The following is a 19,659-nucleotide window of genomic DNA, read 5'->3' on the forward strand; positions in this document are numbered from 1 at the left end:
GCTCATTTGTGTAACAGTGCTATGAATTAAGTATTATTTCTATTTACGGTGAGGGGACATCTTGCCTCAGATTACAGCAGTTAAAGTAGCAGAACCAGGACTCAAGCATATATCCAGAGTATGTGCTCTCAATCACTGAACTATCCTCTCTTGTGTCATAAAAAGTTCTCCCAGTACTTGCACTTCATTAAGAGGGGTCTTTAAAGCAATGAAACTCAGTGAGTCACAGGGAAACTAGAGGTAACATGTAAACCAAAAGAACCCTAGGCATTTGTACAAACCACAAAGTAGGTTAGTCCAATTTCTTCAGGTAGCCAAGGACAATCCAAGACCTCTAAAATGAGTCTTCGAAATACTGATAGCCACAGATGGGGGAGAAAAAGGAGATGGGAAAAAGAAGATGATAAGAAAATAAAATGAGTTTGGTTCTGGATATGGTCAACTTAAAAAGCTAGGAAGATAGTCACATGGAAATGTTTAGGCAGGAAGTTGGAAATATGGGTCTGGCTCTCAAGTCAGAGAAAAACATAAAGATTTAAACTTTAGCCATACGGTATTATGGATGATATTTAGATTTTTATTATTTTCTTTATACTTTTCTATGTTTTAGATTTTTCCTTAACATTAAAAAATACTAGTTTTTAAAAATCATCTATGAATCCAAGATAATAAATTAAAATTGGTATCTGAAAGGACAAAAAAAGAATCAGAAAGATATAATATTGTGGGAGAAAACATGTTTCAAGAAGAGTATGGGTTTAACAGTGCTAAGGCTCAAAAAAGCTACACAGAACGTGTAAAGAAGTCACTCAATTTGGCAATGGGAAAAGTTGCTGAAAACACATGAGAAGATATCTTAGTGGTACAGTGAGTAAAAGAACAAACAAGAGAAACCCTTGCACATGGGCAAGAATTTCAGCAGCATTGTGTATAACAGAACTCCTTGAAAATATGTTTGTCAATTAGAGAATAAACTAGCATATTTAGACAATGGAATTCTGTAGGTACTGGTTGTTATGTTACTTATTGACTTTCATCTTCAAACCCACCCTTTTGTGCCCTCCTTTGCGGTGCTGGGCCTCAGACTCTAGAAACCTCACATCTCCTTTGCCAGATGGCTCTCTGTTAAAACCTGCCAATAGGAAGAACTAGAGGGAGACAAGAGGTTGCTGGAAAAAGAAGACAAGACACAGTCCTTGCAATTTACATCTCATTTCCACTAGTGTCACCGCTGCCAGAGTGTGCCCTGACAAGGACAGAAGATTCCAGTTTGCAATTTTCCCAGCCCTGGCAGAACCAGCCTTTAGCATGTCTCCTTGGGGACAGCAGTATCAGTTAGGTTTGTTCCCCATCATGAGAAGTCCACGTTCCAGCTCTAAAGGGCCCCTCCCTCAAGCTTCTAAGTTTTAATAAATTCAACTTGCTCTGGCTATTCTCCTAGTCCTAGAGATGGGAGTTGTTTCTTGCAGTTACTACCTACATGATATCTTGGTGTTCTCTGTTTATCTTTCCAGTTCTCCAGCACCAATTTAACAAGTCTTTATATTAAATATTCTCAGTAAAAAAAGTGACTAAACTCTGGCTGAAATATAAGTGAAAAGAAATGACATACAGTGGGGCGCCTAGGTGGCTCAGTTGGTTAAGCACCCGACTCTTGGTTTGGGTTCAGGTCATGAGATCGAGCCCCACATTAGGCTCCATGCTCAGTGGGGAGTCTGCTTGAAGATTCTCTCCCTCTGCTCCTCCCCCAACTCTTTCTCTCTCTCTCTCTCTCAAATAAATAAATAAATAAATAAATAAATAAATAAATAAAATGACATACAGCTATATACAACGTAAGTATACCTCATGAACATAACGTCGAAAAAAGCAAATGATGCAATACACATAGTATGAGCTTATTTATGTAAAGTTCCAAATATATATAACACTGAACATTGTTTAAAGAACAATTATGTATTTAGACTATATTGGACAAGGGTTGGTAAACTACGGCTGCAAGCCAAATCTGGCTCACTGCCTATTTTCGTAAATAAGGGTTTATTAAAACATAGCCATGTACATTCATTCACATGTTGACATATATATGGCTCTTCATACTACAGTGGCAGAGCTGAGTAATTGAGACAGAGGCCACATGGCTCACAAATTAAATATTTACTATCTGGCCCTTTACAGAGAAAGTTTGTTGACCCCTAACAGTTGAAAAAAAAAAAAAAAAGAATGATAAACACAAAATTCAGGATGGTTTTACCAAAGCAGATGACAGAATAAGGGAAGGATATACCTCTACAGCCACTTGGTTTACAATGGCATCATTCCAATTCAAAGGGGAGAAGAATGGTCATCTCAATAAATAGTGTAGACCTACAGAACTAACTTAACACTATACCCATACTAATTCCTGATGAATGATGGATTTCACGGTGAGAAGTAAAACAATGTGGCTTCTAAAAGAAAGAGAGAGAGCCTGCTGCAAAGAGTGTAGTTGGCTAACAGCCTCACCTAACTACTGCCATACCTTCAGATGCACTGCGGTGTTCACACCAGTGCCAGTGACTGGAAACAGCAGAGGTGCTAGAACTGAGCCATTTCTGCTTGACATGGCATCCTTCAAGAACAGGATTTGCTCTGGGATTCCCCATTAGCCTGACAGACACCACCTCTGACTGCAAGGCAGTACGAAAGTGTGAGATTTTTCCTAGTCAATTTTTCTTCTTTCTTTGTTCTCTCACAAATGTCAGACCTGCAATAAAATCCTAAGACTCTCCTTGCCTATTCCTGTTCACTTTACTCTCTATCCTGTGTCAGCTTTTCCTCCACTAACTCTCTTCCATTTTTACTTTCATCGTAGTACCTACTTCCCAGAACACTTGAACTGACATAATTGACTTTCATCTTCAAACTGATAAAAACACTTATATAAACCCATTTTTGAAAACCTTAGTGAATTAAGGACATAGCTATTGAACATCAATGGCTACAAAGATCACATACAGAAAAACTACAAGACATTATTTCTCTGAAGAGGAACACACACAGCATCTACCTAGTTTTGAGAAAAAAATACATACGTGCACACATATACACACCCCACACACATCATTTTTAGTTTTGCAACAAAATAAATACACACATACACAGCCCCTACATTCCACTTCTGGGCAAAAAAGGAGTAATAGGAACCATGCTTACCTGGAAGCCTAAAACAACCAAAAAGCCTGACAAAATAAATGAAAAGCAGTTTTCAAACACTGGACAACAGGCAGCACAGGAAAGAGATCACTGAAAGAGGGGAACCAAATAAGGTGAGCCATGCAGTTATCCTAGCTAAACTGCCTCTGGAGTTTTCAGGGTGCAATGTGGGGAAACCCAGATGGAGCCCAGCAATCTCAAGTTGAGGATAGAGCTGGGAGTCCAGGAAAGCCAAAGTGTCTAGAATTTGCAGGGCAGAGTCATGGAGAGGATAGAACTGCACGGAAAGAGAGCTCCAGGGATCTGTATAGGGTTCTCTGCATATCACCCACTGAGTACTGATTAGCATTTTTCTATGAGGAAACCCACGAAAAGCTAAGGAAAGAATAAATGAGAATGTGAGAATAATTTCTGTAGTTAATACAGTGCCAGCAATAGTCCATGCTCCCACCAGCCAGAGTGGAAAATCCCATAATTCAAGGGGCATCAGGAAGAGTACTCAGGTCACTGCCTACAGTGGGCAAAATAGCCCTATATTAAAAGCTGCTCTGAAGTCACCTTTACAAGCGCCGGGGTGGCTCAGTTGGTTAAGCGACTGCCTTGGGCTCAGGTCATTATTCTGGATCCTCAGGATCAAATCCCACATAAGGCTCCCTGCTCAGCAGGGAGTCTGCTTCTCCCTCTGACACTCCCCCCTCTCATGCTCTCTCTCTCTCAAATAAATAAAAATCTTAAAAAAAAAAAAAAAGCTTAAACCCAAGATTCAAAAAGATCAACTACTCCCAAATAACTCAACTTAGTCCCAGAAAAAAACCTCAAGATTAATTATTAAAACACAACATATCCAGAACTCAAAAAAAAAGGTATGATTCATACTGTCTGGGGGCATCCAATAAAAAACAACCAGGCAGGTAAAGAAGCACAAAAATACAATACATAAATAGAAAAATTACTCAACTGAAATCTCTCCATAAATAACTCAGATGATAGAATTATAAACAAGAACATTAAAATAGTTATATTCCATATGTTCAAGAAAGTAGAAGACCCAGCATTTTAAGTAGAGACATGAAATATATAAATAAAAACAAAAGACCCAAACTGAACTTCTAGAGATAAAAACACTTATATAAAAAATACACTGAATGAGACTAGTGACAGAAGACTATTAATGAATTTGAGAAAAAGCAATATAAACCATCTACAGATAAACACAGAACAACAACAAAAACTGGCAACAAAAAAATAAGCAAAAAGCTGTGGAGTAACCTCAAGTGACCTAATCCCTGCATAACTGGAGTCCTCGAAAAATAATAGTATCTCAACACATAATGGCCCAAAATTTTCCCAATTTTATGAAAACTAATAAACTCTCCAATCCAAAAGACTCAACAAACCCCAACCAAAAGACACATTTAGAAAATAAGTTCAAGGCATACTATAATCAAATTGCTTGAAACTAGGAATAAAAGGAAAATCCTAAAAGTAGTTTAAACTCACATACTAAATACAAAAGGATAAAAGTAAGAATGACAGCAGACTTCTCAAAAACAGTGAAACCAGGCAACAGTGCAATGACATCATTAAAGTACTAAAGGAAAAAAACCTATCAACTCAAAATCTATAACCAGTAAAAATGAAAGTGAAACAGACTTCTTCAGGCATACAAAAGCCAAAATATCCATTCCAGTGTACCTGAACTATCATTATGTTAAAGGAAGTACTTTAAGCAGATGGAGAATACCAATGATATCAAATAGAAAACAACAGATATGGTAACTACACAGGTAAATTTAAAAGCCTTTTGTTGAGGGGCGCCTATGTTCTGACTCTTGATTTCAGCTTAGGTCTTGATCTCGGGGTCATGAGATGAAGTATGACATCAGGCTTCATGCTCAGCACAGAGTCTGCTTGAGAGTCTTTCTCCCTCTCTCATTCATGCTTTCTCTCTAAAATAAATAAATCTTTTAAAAAACCCATAAAAATAAAAGCCTTTTGTTTAATTATTTGAACCTCTTTAAAACGCAATTTAAAAAAAAGGAATCCAAATTGGAAAGGGAGATGTAAAACTACCTCTATTCACAAATGGCATAATCATATATATATAAAATTATAAGAAATTCACCAAAAACTATTAAATTCAAATTAATAAGTGAATTTAGAAAGGTTCCAGGATACAAAACCGTTAGACAAAATCAACTGTATTTCCATTCACTAGCAACAAATAACTCAAAAATAAAATTAAGAAAACAATTCCATTAATAATAGCATCAAAAAAGCATAAAATACCTAATCTTTAGAAATAAACTGAACAAAAAGAGTACAAGATATGTACACCTAAAACTACAAAACATTGCTGAAAGAAATTAAGGAAGACCTACGTAAATGAAAGCTATCTCATCATACACCATATTCAAGAACTGGAAGAACTGATATTATTGAGAATACTCTCCAAACTTATCTGAAGATTTACTGCACTTGCTATCAAAATTCAGGCTGACCCTTGTACAAAAATTGCCAAGGTGAATCTACAACCCCTATAGAAATTCAAGGGATGCAGAACAGCCAAAATCTTGAAAAAGCAAATCAAACTTGGAGGACCTACATTTCCTGACTCCAAAAAAAATTCCAGATGGTAATTATCTTGGTATTGGCATAAAAATAGAAATGTTAATCAATGGAATAGAATCAAGAATTCACAAATAAACCCTTAAATTTACATGGTTAAGGGATTTTCAACAGGGTACCAGAACAATCAAAAGGAAAGGAATAATCTTAACAAATGATGCTGGGACAAGTGGATATCCACATACAACAGAATGAATTTGGGTCACTCCATACAAAAACTAAATCAAAATGGATCAAAGACTAAATGTAATACCTAAAACTATAAAACTCTTAGAAGAAAATATTGGTGTAAATCTTTAAGAACTTGAACTAGGCAATGATTTTTTAGATATGACAGCAAAACACAGGTAACTGAAAAAAACTGATAAACTGGACTTCAAAATTAAAACTTTCATGCTTCAAATGACACCAATAAGAAAGGGAAAGATAATGCAGAGAATGAGAGAAACTGTTTGCAGATCATATATCTTCTAAGGGACTTGAAGATGGAATGTATAAAGAACTCTTCTAACTTCATTAGTAAGAAGACAAATAACCCAACTGAAAAGTATCTGAATGGACATTTCTCTAAACATATATAAATGGCCAAGAAGCTCATAAAGAAATGATTATTATTAGTCATTAGGGAAATACAAATCAAAACCACAATGAGATACCTCTTCATACTGACTAGGATGGTTATAATAAAAAGGATGGCTATGAAGTGTTGGCAAGAATGTGGAGAAACTGCAATCCTTATTCATATGTTGCTGGTAATATGTAAATTGGTATAGCCATTTTGGCAGTTCATCAAAAGGTTAAACAGAATTACTACATGACCCAGCAATTCTACTTCTAGGCAAATACCCAAGAGAACTAAAAACATATATCCACACAAAAACTTGTACATGAACTAATTCATAGCAACATTATTCATATAGCCAAAAAGCCTAACAACCCAAAGTCCTTCAACTGGTGAATGGATGAATATATACTCAGCTACAAAAAGTAATGAAGTAATAATACATGATACCCCATAGATAAACCTTGAAATCATTATGCTAAGTGAAAGAAGACAGCCACAATAGGCCACATATTATAGGATTCCATTTACATGAAATGCCCAGAATAGACCAATCTATAGAGACTAAAGTAGATTAGTGGTTGTTAGGGGCTGAGATGAAAAGAAAATGGGAAGTGACTGCTAATGCATATGCAGTTTCTTTCTGGGGTGATGAAAATGTTTCGGAATTAGATTGTGGTGATGGATCCACAACTCTGTGAATATACAAAAAGAAATAATGAATTGTACATTTTAAAAGGGTAAGTTTTATGATATGTGAATTATAGGTAAATCTGAAAAAAAGAGTTGAATATTAAAGCAAAAGTAATAACAATGTATTGGGGATTTACTTATAGAAGTAAAGTGTATGACAATATCATAAAAGTCAAGACACAAACGGTTGAAAGGTCCTCAAAGTTACAGGTAAAGTGGAAAATATAACTTTAAATAGGCTGTGATAAGTTAAAGATATATACTATAATTACCAAAGCCAATGAAATAGCCCAACAAAGAATTACAGTTAGTAAGCCAACAGAATCATAAAAAAATATGGACTTAATCCAAAAGAAGGTCATTGTTCAATATAAAATGCACAAACCATTTTATGAAAAAACACTTTCAATTTTGATAAGATCCTGCAAATTCAACTACTATTCACATCCCAGTGTAAAGTGGGTACAATGGAGATCCAAGTGACTAAGCAGGCCTTTTGGGCAAGTCACAGTTAAATCCCACAGACTACTAAACATAATCATCAGTAACAAACTAAATATTGGAAATGTCCTCAAGAATGTTAACCAGGATTAAAAAAACATTTTCTCTGAAAGGGTTCAACAGTAAATACTTTGGCTTTCTGGACCAACAACATTATGGTATCAACTTTACCATCAGAATAGAAAAGCAGCAATAATATTAAAAGAATAAGTATGACCATGTTCCAGTAAAACTTTATTCACTAAACAGGCAGCAAGGAAATCAGGCCTATAAGTCATAGATTGCCAAACCCTGACTTAACCTGAACAAAAGGTAAAGTAAAATAAACCTATCAGATAAGGACATGTAGCAAAAGAATGTACAGATACTAACACAAAAGCAAAGATGAAGGAGAAATCAATGACTGGGCTATGGAGTCCTTATGATACTTTTAAAGTGAAGGAAATAATAATAATGTAGGAGAATTTTAACAAAGTTTCTTTCTTATATATAAAGGTTTATACATCATCATCTAACAAATTCACAAGAACAAAAATCATAAAGCACACTTAGTAAAAGAAAAAATGATTGTCATTTTGATTTACTAATTTCACATAGATCAGGATGTAGGTCTTTTGAAACATACTAAAACAATAAATTTTTCTTAACTAAGGCTTAAGGCAAGCCTAGACATTTTAGAGCAAAACCTCTGAGTAATCTACATATTCATAATGTAAAGCATTCTAGAATCCTCCTTACCTTTTAAGATTGCTTGTAGATTATCTAACGTTCTTTCAAAGACTCTTCTACCCTTTTCTATCGGTAATTGGTCAGCATAGAAAAATCACTTATTGGTCTGCATTTATAAAGATTGGAGAATAAGGGGAAAAAAAAGGCAAATTACTGACCTGTTCATCTACTGAATCTCCTGCACCTTTTAAAGACTCCATGGAGATTGAAGCGGCAGTAACCCCGGAAGTCTTAAGCCTAACATCAGCTTTTGGACTTAACTTGTGTCTTGATTTGGTATTTCCTTCTGTAGAAATTCCTAAGGATTTCCATCAAACAAAATATCAAAATTATACTTTATCCTCTTAAACTCACCCCCCATGAAGCTCTTCTCTGACATACCTCTTTATGGGACCTGACAGGGAAAACTCTTATTTTATAAACTTTATTTTAAACCTCTTAGTAAATAATGAATCATGGAAAGACTATGTTCTGAATACATTTAAGATTCAATTGAAATATTTTTAAAAGGTGATATGAAAATTCATAAGTCACATTAAAACCAATAAATTACAACATACAATACATACCCTAATATAGGGGAAATTAAAAATCTGATTTTTCGCATAATTAGGATACCTTCAATGGGTCAGTTTTACTACTCATTTAGTAATAACCAATAAGCTTTAAAGAGTCTATCACATAAACCCTATATCAAGAAGTTTTCTCATTTTTCTTTGAATTTAGGCTATTATTTGTAATATAAAATGTAAGAATGTTTTGCTCTTTAATAGATGAATGTAGTATTCTACAAATTCATCAAAAGCTCACTTGCCCGACCAGCCCCTAAAATAAGGCAGTATTTCAAAACTTAGTAAGGTCTAACTACATATTTTTTTTAATTACTTTCCAATGGATTGTTCTGCACATAGTTATTCCTGCAAAGTGGTCCAACTGTTTTATTTTCTCCTAACACTTAAGAAGCAAAGGAAGCTTACCAAATTAATACAGAAAATCATACCTGGAACATATACTACTGATTGTTCTTCATCAGAAACTATGAAGAAGGTCATGAAGGAAAATACTAGAAAAGATCATCCAACATCCAAACGCTGCCTCTATTTGTACTTCTAATTCCTAATTTCTTTTTACCTGGGAATTTATAACAAACTTTTAAAAACAAAACTAGAAAGGAATGCATAAGATAAATGTAGCAAAATTAGTAGTCCTTTAAAGTTCACCTTTACATATCCATAACTATATGTTTTATAAAATTTTTGAAAGGCCTTGTTCCATAGAACTTTCATCCATGCTTATTCCCAAGTGAGATACCCTACCCTATAAATTCTGTTAAGTTCCTTTCATTTTCTTTCCTTTAGTAAACAAGGAGTTAAATGCTCCAGTTTTTTTTTTTTTTTTTATTGGAGAACTGGTAAGTTACTTTAGACATGAATAGATAATTTCAAAATGAGCTTTAGCTTTGAAGAATAAACACTGTTTGAGGGCAAGTCAATCATGCAAACACAAAGGTTTTTTTCTTCTGCAGTGCATTCATGAAATGTCCCAAGAAGCCCTACTATTTAACAAGTGGAAGAAACTTAAACTTTTTTTTTTTTTTAAGGACGGGTAGCTGGAGAGAGAATCTTAAGCAGGCTCCATGCCCAGCGTGGAGACCAAAGTGTGGCTTGATCTCACAACCCTGAGAATATGATCTGAGCCGAAATCAAGAGTCCGAGGCCTAGCCAACTGAGCTACCCAGGTGCCCCACAAGTGGAAGAAATATAAAACAAAAAGAACTATTTTGAATTTCAAAAGGAGAAATTTAGAAAGGCTAAGATCATACCACTGCTACAGAAGAAGAACCAATATAATAAAGCTTTCTTTTCAGAAACAAAATTTTATTCAGAACTCTATCTATATCCAGATACGTCCACAATTTGATAACCTTCTTTTACACTTCCGTGAAGTGTCTAAACAAATTTTTCCAAATGACTTAGAAAATTCCAGTTTTCTGTTCTTTTACAAAATGCTTTCTTTTCTAAGATTTCTAGACAAATTTATTGAAAATTTCCTTCCAGGTAAAGGCTGGAGTAAAACAGATTAAATAACATGTTCAAAAACTCAATATATTTCAGTTCAGGACCAACCATAGCTATAGAATCTTTTCAAGGAGTGCTGATTGTAAATGCTTAGCATCCGTAGAAGAATTGAGGAATACAAAAATAGTGCTACTGTCTGAGCCATCAGGTGATTTCTAATAGCTCCCTGCAGCGCACACATACTATCACAAGATTCAAGACTTTGGCTGTTAAGTAGTATGCCTAAACTTGAAATTCCCTCAGACATCGGACATGGAGCTTAGAAAATTTTAAGGGGCATAAGACAAGTAAACAAACAAAAATTAGACCGCACTAGACCAAGGAACCTGATAGTGGGTAACAGTGGAGCAGAGAGAATTTATAAATTCACTGGCACCCAATCTAAAAGACTAACAAAATGAAATTGTGCAGGCTCTTCTACAGCAAACACGAATCATTTTTTTTTTTTTTATATCCCTTGGGACTAGCAGACACAGTAGGCACTCAATAAATATTTAATTATTTGCTGTTGGAGATACAGACAAGAGAAAAGTTACCCAAGGGAAGAAAATTCAAGATGATTCAGGACAAGCTCCAATTGGCAGTGTCCTCAATTAGAAGATACAGTTGTGATGAATTTGCAGAATATTCTCCAAAGCTGACCTATGGAAAGACTAATGTAACTGAATCTGGGAAACATACTACACCTCCCTAGAATAGTCACAAAGAAGACTGCTCACAGCTGGAACAGACCAGCCACTGAGGACCCAACTCAGCTGCACCCAGATTTGGAAGCTCATCAAGTATTTCATTTTTTTAAAGATTTATTTATTTGAGAGAGGGGGAGCGGGGGTGGGGCATAGGGGCAAAGGGAGAGACAGTCCAAGTAAGACTCTGCATTGAGTGCATTGAGTGCCCATGTGGGACTCCACCTCAGGACCCTGAGAACACAACCTGAGCTGAAGCCAAGTCAGATGATTAACCAACTGCACCACCCAGGTGCCCCAAGAAGCTCATCAAGTATCTTATACTTTCTGCTCTCAAACCTGATACCACTTTGCTTCCTATTTAAGAAAAACAAACTGTAGAGATCTTTCATAAGCTTTATTTGCAGATGACATAATATTACATATAGAAAACCCTAAAGGCTTTACCAAAAAACTGTTAGAATAAATGAATTCAGCAAAGTTGCAAGATACAAAATCAATACGCAAAAAGCTGTTGTTTCTACACATGAATAACAGAAAGGGAAATTAAGAAAACAATCCCATTTACAACTGTATCAAAAAGAATACCTAGAAATAAATTTAACCAAGGAGGTGAAAGACCTATACACTGAAAACTTTAAGACACTATGAAAGAAACTGAAGACACAAATAGAAAGATATTCCATGCTTATAAATAGGAATAATTAATATTGTTAAAATGTCTATACTGCTCAAAGCAATCTACAGATTCAGTGCAACCTCTATCAAAATTCCAATGCAATTTTTCACAGAACTAGAACGAACAATCCTAAAATTTGTATGGAACCACAAAAGACCCCAAATAGCCAAGGCAATCTTAAGAATAAGGTTAAGCATCACACTTCCTAATTTCAATCTATATTACAAAGCTACAGTAATCAAAACAGTATGGTACTGGCATAAAAGCAGACACAAAGACCCTCATGATAGCTACCCTTTTTCTGCTTTTTCCTCATATCACCAATAATTATTGGACCTACAACATATTTTACTTATTCATGGCCTCATCTCATCTCACTAAAATGTAAGCACCAAGTGGGTGAGGATTTTCCACTGGTTTTGTTCAATGTTTGTTATCTCCGAACGTGAAAAAATGCCTGGCTTATAGTAAACCACCTATGAAAGAATGAAAGTGATATTTAATTCTATGAGGCACTGCCCAGCAACTCTTTGGTATTGTCTGTTTTTATCTTGTTGGGGTTCATTACCTACCACCCCAAGATGCGCCATTTTCGAATGCGGATTGTTTTGAGCTGAAAACCATCAAGGGCCAAAAGACTATGAAGAAACTTTGACCTCCCCACTGACTGCCTAAAAGACTTTGGATAGAGGACCTGCTCCCAGAAGGGAGATACCGCCATAAATAACCACAGTATAATATAAACAAGAGGTGGTAGGGAGGAATTTAGCAAAGTCTGTTAAAATTCCTCTCTATGTCCCATTGTTTCTAAAAGGCCCAGAAAACATTTGTTTACCAAACATTTATTCCTTTTTATCTTCCTAAGAATTGCTTTCCTTTCCTTGAAAGTCCCAGACCCCTACTCCCTTCTCCTTAGTTCGGAATGACAAGCATAACTCATTTTGCTTATCTTTGGAATCTCTCACATATATGTGGATTCCCCATATGAACCTAATTAAGTTTCATTTTTCTCCTCTTAATCTTCTCATGTCATTTTAATTCTTAGACCAGTCAGAAGTCCCTTGAAAGGTAGAGGAAAATTTCAAAATGTGGGGGTAAAACCCACTAGCTACATCCATGCTAAATATCTTTTCAATATAAAAATGCTGAATAAATTGATCTTAACAAGAGTTTTAAAAAATGAGCCTAAAAATATTTGAAATTGCATCCATCCCACATATCCTTTCTTATCATTTGTAATCTATCTTCATCTCACTATCTGAAGAACCCAAATATTTACTTTCTTCAAATACAAAGTTTAAAAAATATACAAACATATTTATGGGAAAGTCAAAGAGATAATATACACCAAATGTATATTGGAACTCTCATTGGGTTCTTTATGCCACCTCAGTTCTACTTTGATATCTTTGGAAGTTCTTTCTTAAGAAAAGTACAGTAAATTATAAAGCATCCTTAATGCTGGTACCAAACTCTAAATCCCCAGAATTAAAGCAGTAATTAGAAACCCAAGGTAGAATACAGAGGAAGAAACATATCTATTTCAGATCACCAAGAGCTGAAGAAAATAAACTTAGTACTTCACACTCTAACCTTTTGAGTTTCAATCACTTACCAGCAACACATGTGTGTGTAATTATTATTGACCCCAATGACTTTCCTGGCTAGTATATTATTTTAACATCAACATAAAGATTCTATTTTTAATTGAATATTCAATGGCATGGATTATAGCTACTGTAATGTTTTGACCAAGTAAGTCCCTCATAATTCATATTTGTTAATATCAAGTTAAAAATACTGTTAAGGATAATACACTGGGGTATATTTACCCAATCAAATATGGATACTGCAGAAACACTAATTTCTTTTGATATTACCAGGAGCTATAATGAAGGAGGAAAAAAGCAGTTTATGGCCGAAGGGGCATATTTTACTTGCGGATTTAACCCATAAAATGACAACATGGCATACTCATTTGTTTACACATAAGGTATAAAAATATACCTTGTGCAAAACAGCATTGCTGAATCATACTCTGCAGGAGATGAATAACTCATAAAGACAAAAGTAAAAAAGATGACGTTTAGTCACAGATGATCTGTCCTCACATGACAGAAACATCTAGGACTGGGAAATATCTCAATCACATTCCTCTAATTGTTTAGGCAAAGCACTGAAAATCCGTCTTTCAATAGTGTGAAAGGAATACCTGATTATACGTACATACTTTTTGGTATTTTACTCCTTTTACGCCTATGGGGTGGTCTAGGAAGTGATCCGTGTAACAGAAAAAGAGATCCAGATCCAAAGACACATGCTTAAACCCAATGATTCATAACTATCCTTATGCTTTTTAGCAAACACTCAGTAGCAAATTTACACTTGACATTGCTTTTGTGCCCTACGGACATTTAAAATGAAAATATCTGAGGCTGGATGATAATTGGTCATTATGTGGAATAGGTGGGGGAAATGGGTAATACTAGTAACCTTGCAATTCATTTCAAACATCGGAATTTCTATCAATGTAATCACCACCATTTCCCACCATTTTCTTCACTTTCAATGGAAAGATGAGTATTTCACATTAATTTTCAAAGTAAGGGAGAATGTAAAAGAAAAGAGAAGATGCCGGACTTCTATGTGAAATAAGGAATAATATGACCATATGAATAAGTGAGCATACAGGGCTGCTTCAACCAAGAGCACAGGTTCAGTTTATTCACCTATTAACTTAATCAGTGTCACAGCAATACACTGCCCCCCCCCCACCATTTATACCTATCAGAACAATTCCATTGGTCATAAAGTTAAAGAATAATAACCAAAACCACATAGGTGGTTATGAAAGTGATTATACTAAAAAAGTACTTTATAAGCTGTTAACCTTCAAATATCTCCTCCATCAAAAATTCTATCATTGCAAGCACAGGGTTTCATGAGAAGATTCATCCCAATTTCCTGACTTCCTCATTCAGCCCAGTTCCCAATGCACATATTCTTTTTGCGTCCTTCCTGATATATATGGAAAAAAATATTTAATGTGCACAGTGCATTAGTATGTTTTCATCCACAGTGTATGTGCATGATTTTACTTGACTGTCACCCACCTATCAGAGACGAATCGTAATTATGTTTAGAAAGTGCCTAACACTAAACATTGAGCAGCAAGAATGCAAAAATATCCCTCCCTCCACATGACACTGTAATCCTAGTACTGTAATAAAGAAAACTGATAATATAATTTCATAAGTTTCACTGGGCGCTAAGTAGAATGTGCAGAGAATGATTCCGCCAAAGTTAACAGCAATGCTCAAATAATGCTATCATCAATCCTAGCAAACAGACAAAAAGACCTGCTCCGCAGGCACCCAATACACGGATTGCCCTCCCTTCCTCTAACACTCCTCTAACAAAAGTCAAGTCACTTACCAGGAAAGGATCAGGCTGGGAGAGTCAACCTAAACCAGAGAACGAACTAGTTCTGGCACACATCTCAACACAGTATTGAATTGGGAACACCACCACAACAGTAAAAGCTCCACAGCTTCTCCAACACCAGAACAATCCAAGAACTTCAATCCTGCCAGTGGTGATCCACAATCCATACGTAAATCAACACTACTTCCAGCAGTAATGATTTGCAACGCTTTTCATTCCATAACCAGCATCACCAGACCACGTTCGGCCCCACACCTCTCCGAAAATCCCAACATAAAAGTAAATCATCACTGACAGGCCTTCGAAGTCTGAAAAGGTCCTGACTTGCTCCCAACAACGCAGACCAAGGACAGTCCTAAACCAAGACAAAAAGGCTCCCCGTCCAGCCAACACCAGTCCCCCCGCAGAGACTCAGCCGGCTTGAGGTCACCACGGTCAGAGGGACCCTCCCAGCCCCCCGCAGGGCCACGATTCTAGGCCATCTTTCCAAAGCTCACCGCCAAGGAGGGCTGGGAAACATCAAGGCTGAGTCCCCACACTTAGAGCTCCAGCCTGGAGATAGAAACAGCCTCTCTGCTACCTAACAGCCCAGCCAGGGGAAAGCCCAGCACCTACACGGCGGCCGGAATGGACGGCCCCGCCCCCGGGGACAGCATAGAGCTTCGCCCCTCCACTCAGAGTCTCACGCGACCGCTCGCCGCCCCGGGGAGGGCGCCGGCGCCCCCTGCCAGGCGGGCAAAGGATACAGTCCCGGCTCCAGAACGCCGCCGCGCCCCGGCGGGAGGGGCCCGCCACGTCCGCCATCTTGAAACAACCGCCACTCCCGGCGTCGCGCCGGGGCCACCCCGCCCCGGCCTTCAGGCCCAGTCCCCATTGGCCGCACCGCTCAGAGGCCCGCCCCCGCTTGCGCGGTCTGCCCCGGCGGGGCGGTAGGGTCCCGGCAGAAGAGTCGCTGTGTCTCGGCGGCGTGGTGTGAAGCGACCGCCGGGGAAGCGGGAGCGAAAGTGCCGCTGAACTACTACTCCCAGAGCAGCCCGGGCCTCCCATCTCCGCGCCGCAGCGCTCTCAGGCGCCAAGCACTACAACTCCCGGCATGCCGTGAACTTGATGGCCGAGCCTGTGGGGCGGTGTCTAGCCCTCCCGCCCGGTCCCCGCCGCTGCCCCGGCCGCGCGCGGAGCGGGGACGCGAGCTATGGAGGAGACGCCGTCCCCGGGCTGCAGCAAGCCGCACCTCGAGAAGCTGACCCTGGGCATCACCCGCATCCTAGGTGAGTGGGGCGGGAAGCCGTGGAAGGAGACGGCGGAATGAGGGGATGTACACTAGAAGCAAGGAGGGTCGACGCGGACCCTGTGCTCCAGTGGGCATTGCTGCGGTGACTTCCGTTGTTAAGGAGGAGAGGGCAGCCGGGTGTGTGACTAGGCCAGGGGAGCGTTTGCGGGGAGTGTTCGGACGCAGAGCTGGGAAGCCAAAGGTCCCCCCACCTCCAACCCAGTCCCACCCCAGGCCCCAGGAAGGACAGGCAAAGGTGCCCAAAAGGGAGGCAGCAGGCACCTGACAGTGGGGACGTTGGGTTTCCCGAGGGGCATTCTTGGTGGAGTATCCTTGAAACGCAAGCCCTTCCTCTGGTAGCAGAGAGCGGGGGAACGCTGCACGTAGCCTCCCAGGGCAGCAATTCCCACGCGCCTCCGGGTACCGCACACCAAGTGGTTGGAAGGAGTCGAGGCTTGCGCCTCTGAATGGGTTAGTTTTTCCTTTACTGAACCTTTACTTATCAGCCGCTGCTGTGTCACACTGAAAAAATCAACAGCTTAGATCCCCCCCAAGAAGTGTTGAAAGGCGACCAGTAGTCATCTATTACGGCTCTGAAATAGCACACAGGAGGAAGTGATTGACCTTCTCTGGGGAGTCAGGCAGTTAAGGAATATGTCCTACAGATGATGCTAGATTTTGAAAAACAAATTGAAGTTAGCCAGATAACCAAGGAAGAAAAAAGGAGCCTAAGTGGGCTGGGTGGCATGTTTTGATGCCTTTCTATTATATTTATAATAAAATCCAAAACCTGTACCGTGACCCTTAAGTCCGTTATGATCTGCCCTCATCTGTCTTTCTGACCTATTTTTACTCTCTTTTTGGCCACAGTGGCCTCCTTGTACCATAAACTCACTAAGCTTGTTCCTGCTTCAAGGCCTTTACTAGACTCCCCCCGCCCCCCCCCCAAATCTGGAGTTATCTTTCCCTCCATTCAAATCTCTGATTAAATATCATTACCTCAGAGAAGCCTTACCTGACTATACTTCTAATAACACCCTTCTCTATCATTACCTTCCCTTATCCTTTATATATTTTTTAATCTTTATGGCTTTATCACTACTTGGAATTACTTATTTGGTTGCTTTTTAAAATTTGCCTGTCTCTTCTGTAATAGAAGTCCATGGGTTTAGGAACTTTGTCTTATTCTCCCTGGTATTCCCCAGTGTCTACAGTAAATGCTGCAATAAATGAGGACGAAACACCATTATATGTTTGGGAGAAATAATAAACTTTAGAAATGAAGTAATAAAGTTGGGCAAGGAGAGATCTAATCATCAAGACCAATCATATCCTATCTCCTTATTAAAAAAGATATTTCTTTTGATTAATGTTTAATCTACTCAAGACTGGCCAACCAAATTTCCCTTAAGTTGTCAGTTCAATTTAAAGACCTAAATAATTAAATAACTGTAAACATTTTAAATTTCATTTATGCATTTAATATATTCCATCTATTATTAAGCATATCAGATGTCTGGCAAACTGGTAACACAGGCAAAACCTACCTAAGGAATTAAACAACTCTGATAATTAAATTTGTAGTGAAGCTGGCCTCCTGTAAATGTTCTAATACTATTTATAAATTTAATCAAAACCTAATAATTTCAAGTTAATCATAAGTAAAAAATCAATTATATTTTTATTTTTTCACATTTGGTTTTTGTTTTGAAAATATATAGAGAGGATTTTTAAAAACAAGGTGGCTGAAGTCAGCAAACTACCACACCAAAATCTCTCTAAATAATGTGTGAAATAACTCCATAACTATGACAATTCTATCAAAAACCAAGCCCAACACTACTTAAAAACAGAGAATGCCAAAAGTGCAAAGTAACTATGAGTAAAGAGAAAAAACTACAAATCACAGCACTGTCCCTGCCCCCCTCCTTCACTGCTGGAAGGCTCTGTAGCAAGCAAAGGCAGAGCCAGAAATGACGCCAGCAAAGAGGCTGGTTGAAGCAACAGAAAGTTTAAAACCACCCCAATCTGAAAATACAACAGTAACCGCTGGGTAGATCAGAGCAGGGCTGCAGGAAAGTGACTTCAAAGTAGGTGCTATTTAAGGGGTTGGCTGTGCAATTTAAAGGGGAGCAGAAATGTGCAAAAAAGGAAGGGTCCTTTGGCAATTGATGATAAAAGGGCAAAGAAAAAGGAAAGCTCACATCTCTCTCCCATACACAAAAAACCTGCTAAAATACCTGGACTTTGCTTCAACTGACTAGAAAGGATGTCATTAAAGTAGACATCTTGTTAAACACAATTTCACAAAATGAACAAGAGCAAAGTAGAACCTATAGAGAACTAATGCTAAAATCAGGAAATGCTGAACAATCAACTGAGGAAGAATTTCTTTATGATGTTAAAGTGTTTCCTACACAGTGGAACAAGGAGTAGGGAAATGTTACATTTTGATAACAGCTTATTAAATATAGTGTGTAAGATCTACCTGAGATGCAACAAGATCATTTCAGTTGACTTTTGAACAACACAGGTTTGAACCATGTGGGTACATTTATAAATGGATTTTTTTTTACAGTACAGTAGTATAAATGTATTTTCTCTTTCGATTTTCTTAACATTTCCTTTTTTCTAATTTATTATAATACAGTATATAATACATATACAAAATATGTGTTAATCAACTGTTTATGTTATCAGTAGGGTTTCCCATGGTAGGCTATTAGTAAAGTTTTTGGAGAGTCAAAAGTTATACGTGGATTTTCAACTTCATCGGGGGTTAGTTCATAACCCCAAACCCTGCATTATTCAAGGTTCAACTGTATAATATATCTCTCCATCTTAGATTTCTCTCCTTTTTTTTTTGTAATTCTTGTTTTAAATCATTTTAATTTTTTCATCATGGTAAGTGTATTCTTTAATCCTTATCCTCTATTTCCCCATTACCCCACCCACCTCCCCTCTGGTAACCATCAGTTCTCTATAGCTAAAAGTCTGTTTCTTGGTTTGTCTTTTTTTCTTTCCCTCACTTGTTTGTTTTGTTTTTTAAATTCCACATATGAGTGAAATCATGTGATACTTGTCTTTGACTGATTTCACTCAGCACGCTACCCTCTGGCTCTGTCCATATTGTTGAAAATGGCCAGATTTCATTTTTAATGGTTGAATAATATTCCATTGTATATGTATACCAC

The 19,659-nt window shown here is 37.8% G+C and overlaps 2 protein-coding genes across 6 annotated transcripts in view; one reads left to right on the forward strand and one right to left on the reverse strand.

Annotated features, from left to right (window-relative positions):
- Positions 1 to 16,242, reverse strand: part of KIAA1328 (KIAA1328 ortholog) — a 335,333-nt gene extending 319,091 nt beyond the window's left edge. For all 3 annotated transcript variants that reach the window (XM_045777841.2, XM_045777840.2, XM_045777846.2), the window contains exons 1-3: positions 15,942 to 16,242; positions 9,309 to 9,344; positions 8,467 to 8,606 (exon numbers count right to left, since the gene is read on the reverse strand). In XM_045777841.2, the coding sequence (XP_045633797.2) occupies positions 8,467 to 8,606; positions 9,309 to 9,344; positions 15,942 to 16,242 (477 nt within the window). The remainder of the gene's footprint in view (positions 1 to 8,466; positions 8,607 to 9,308; positions 9,345 to 15,941) is intronic.
- A 6-nt stretch (positions 16,243 to 16,248) lies between these two features.
- Positions 16,249 to 19,659, forward strand: part of TPGS2 (tubulin polyglutamylase complex subunit 2) — a 68,791-nt gene continuing 65,380 nt past the window's right edge. For 2 of the 3 annotated variants that reach the window (XM_045777848.2, XM_045777849.2), the window contains exon 1: positions 16,271 to 16,463. In XM_045777848.2, coding sequence (XP_045633804.1) covers positions 16,388 to 16,463 — 76 coding nt within the window. In that variant the 5' untranslated portion in view covers positions 16,271 to 16,387. Of the gene's footprint in view, positions 16,464 to 19,659 lie in introns of all 3 variants that reach the window. The other variant, XM_045777847.2, reaches the window with a different exon arrangement.

The sequence above is a fragment of the Ursus americanus genome, chromosome 19, assembly GCF_024610735.1.
Source record: "Ursus americanus isolate L20-20 chromosome 19, mUrsAme1.1.p, whole genome shotgun sequence".
Taxonomy (NCBI): Eukaryota; Metazoa; Chordata; class Mammalia; order Carnivora; family Ursidae; genus Ursus; species Ursus americanus.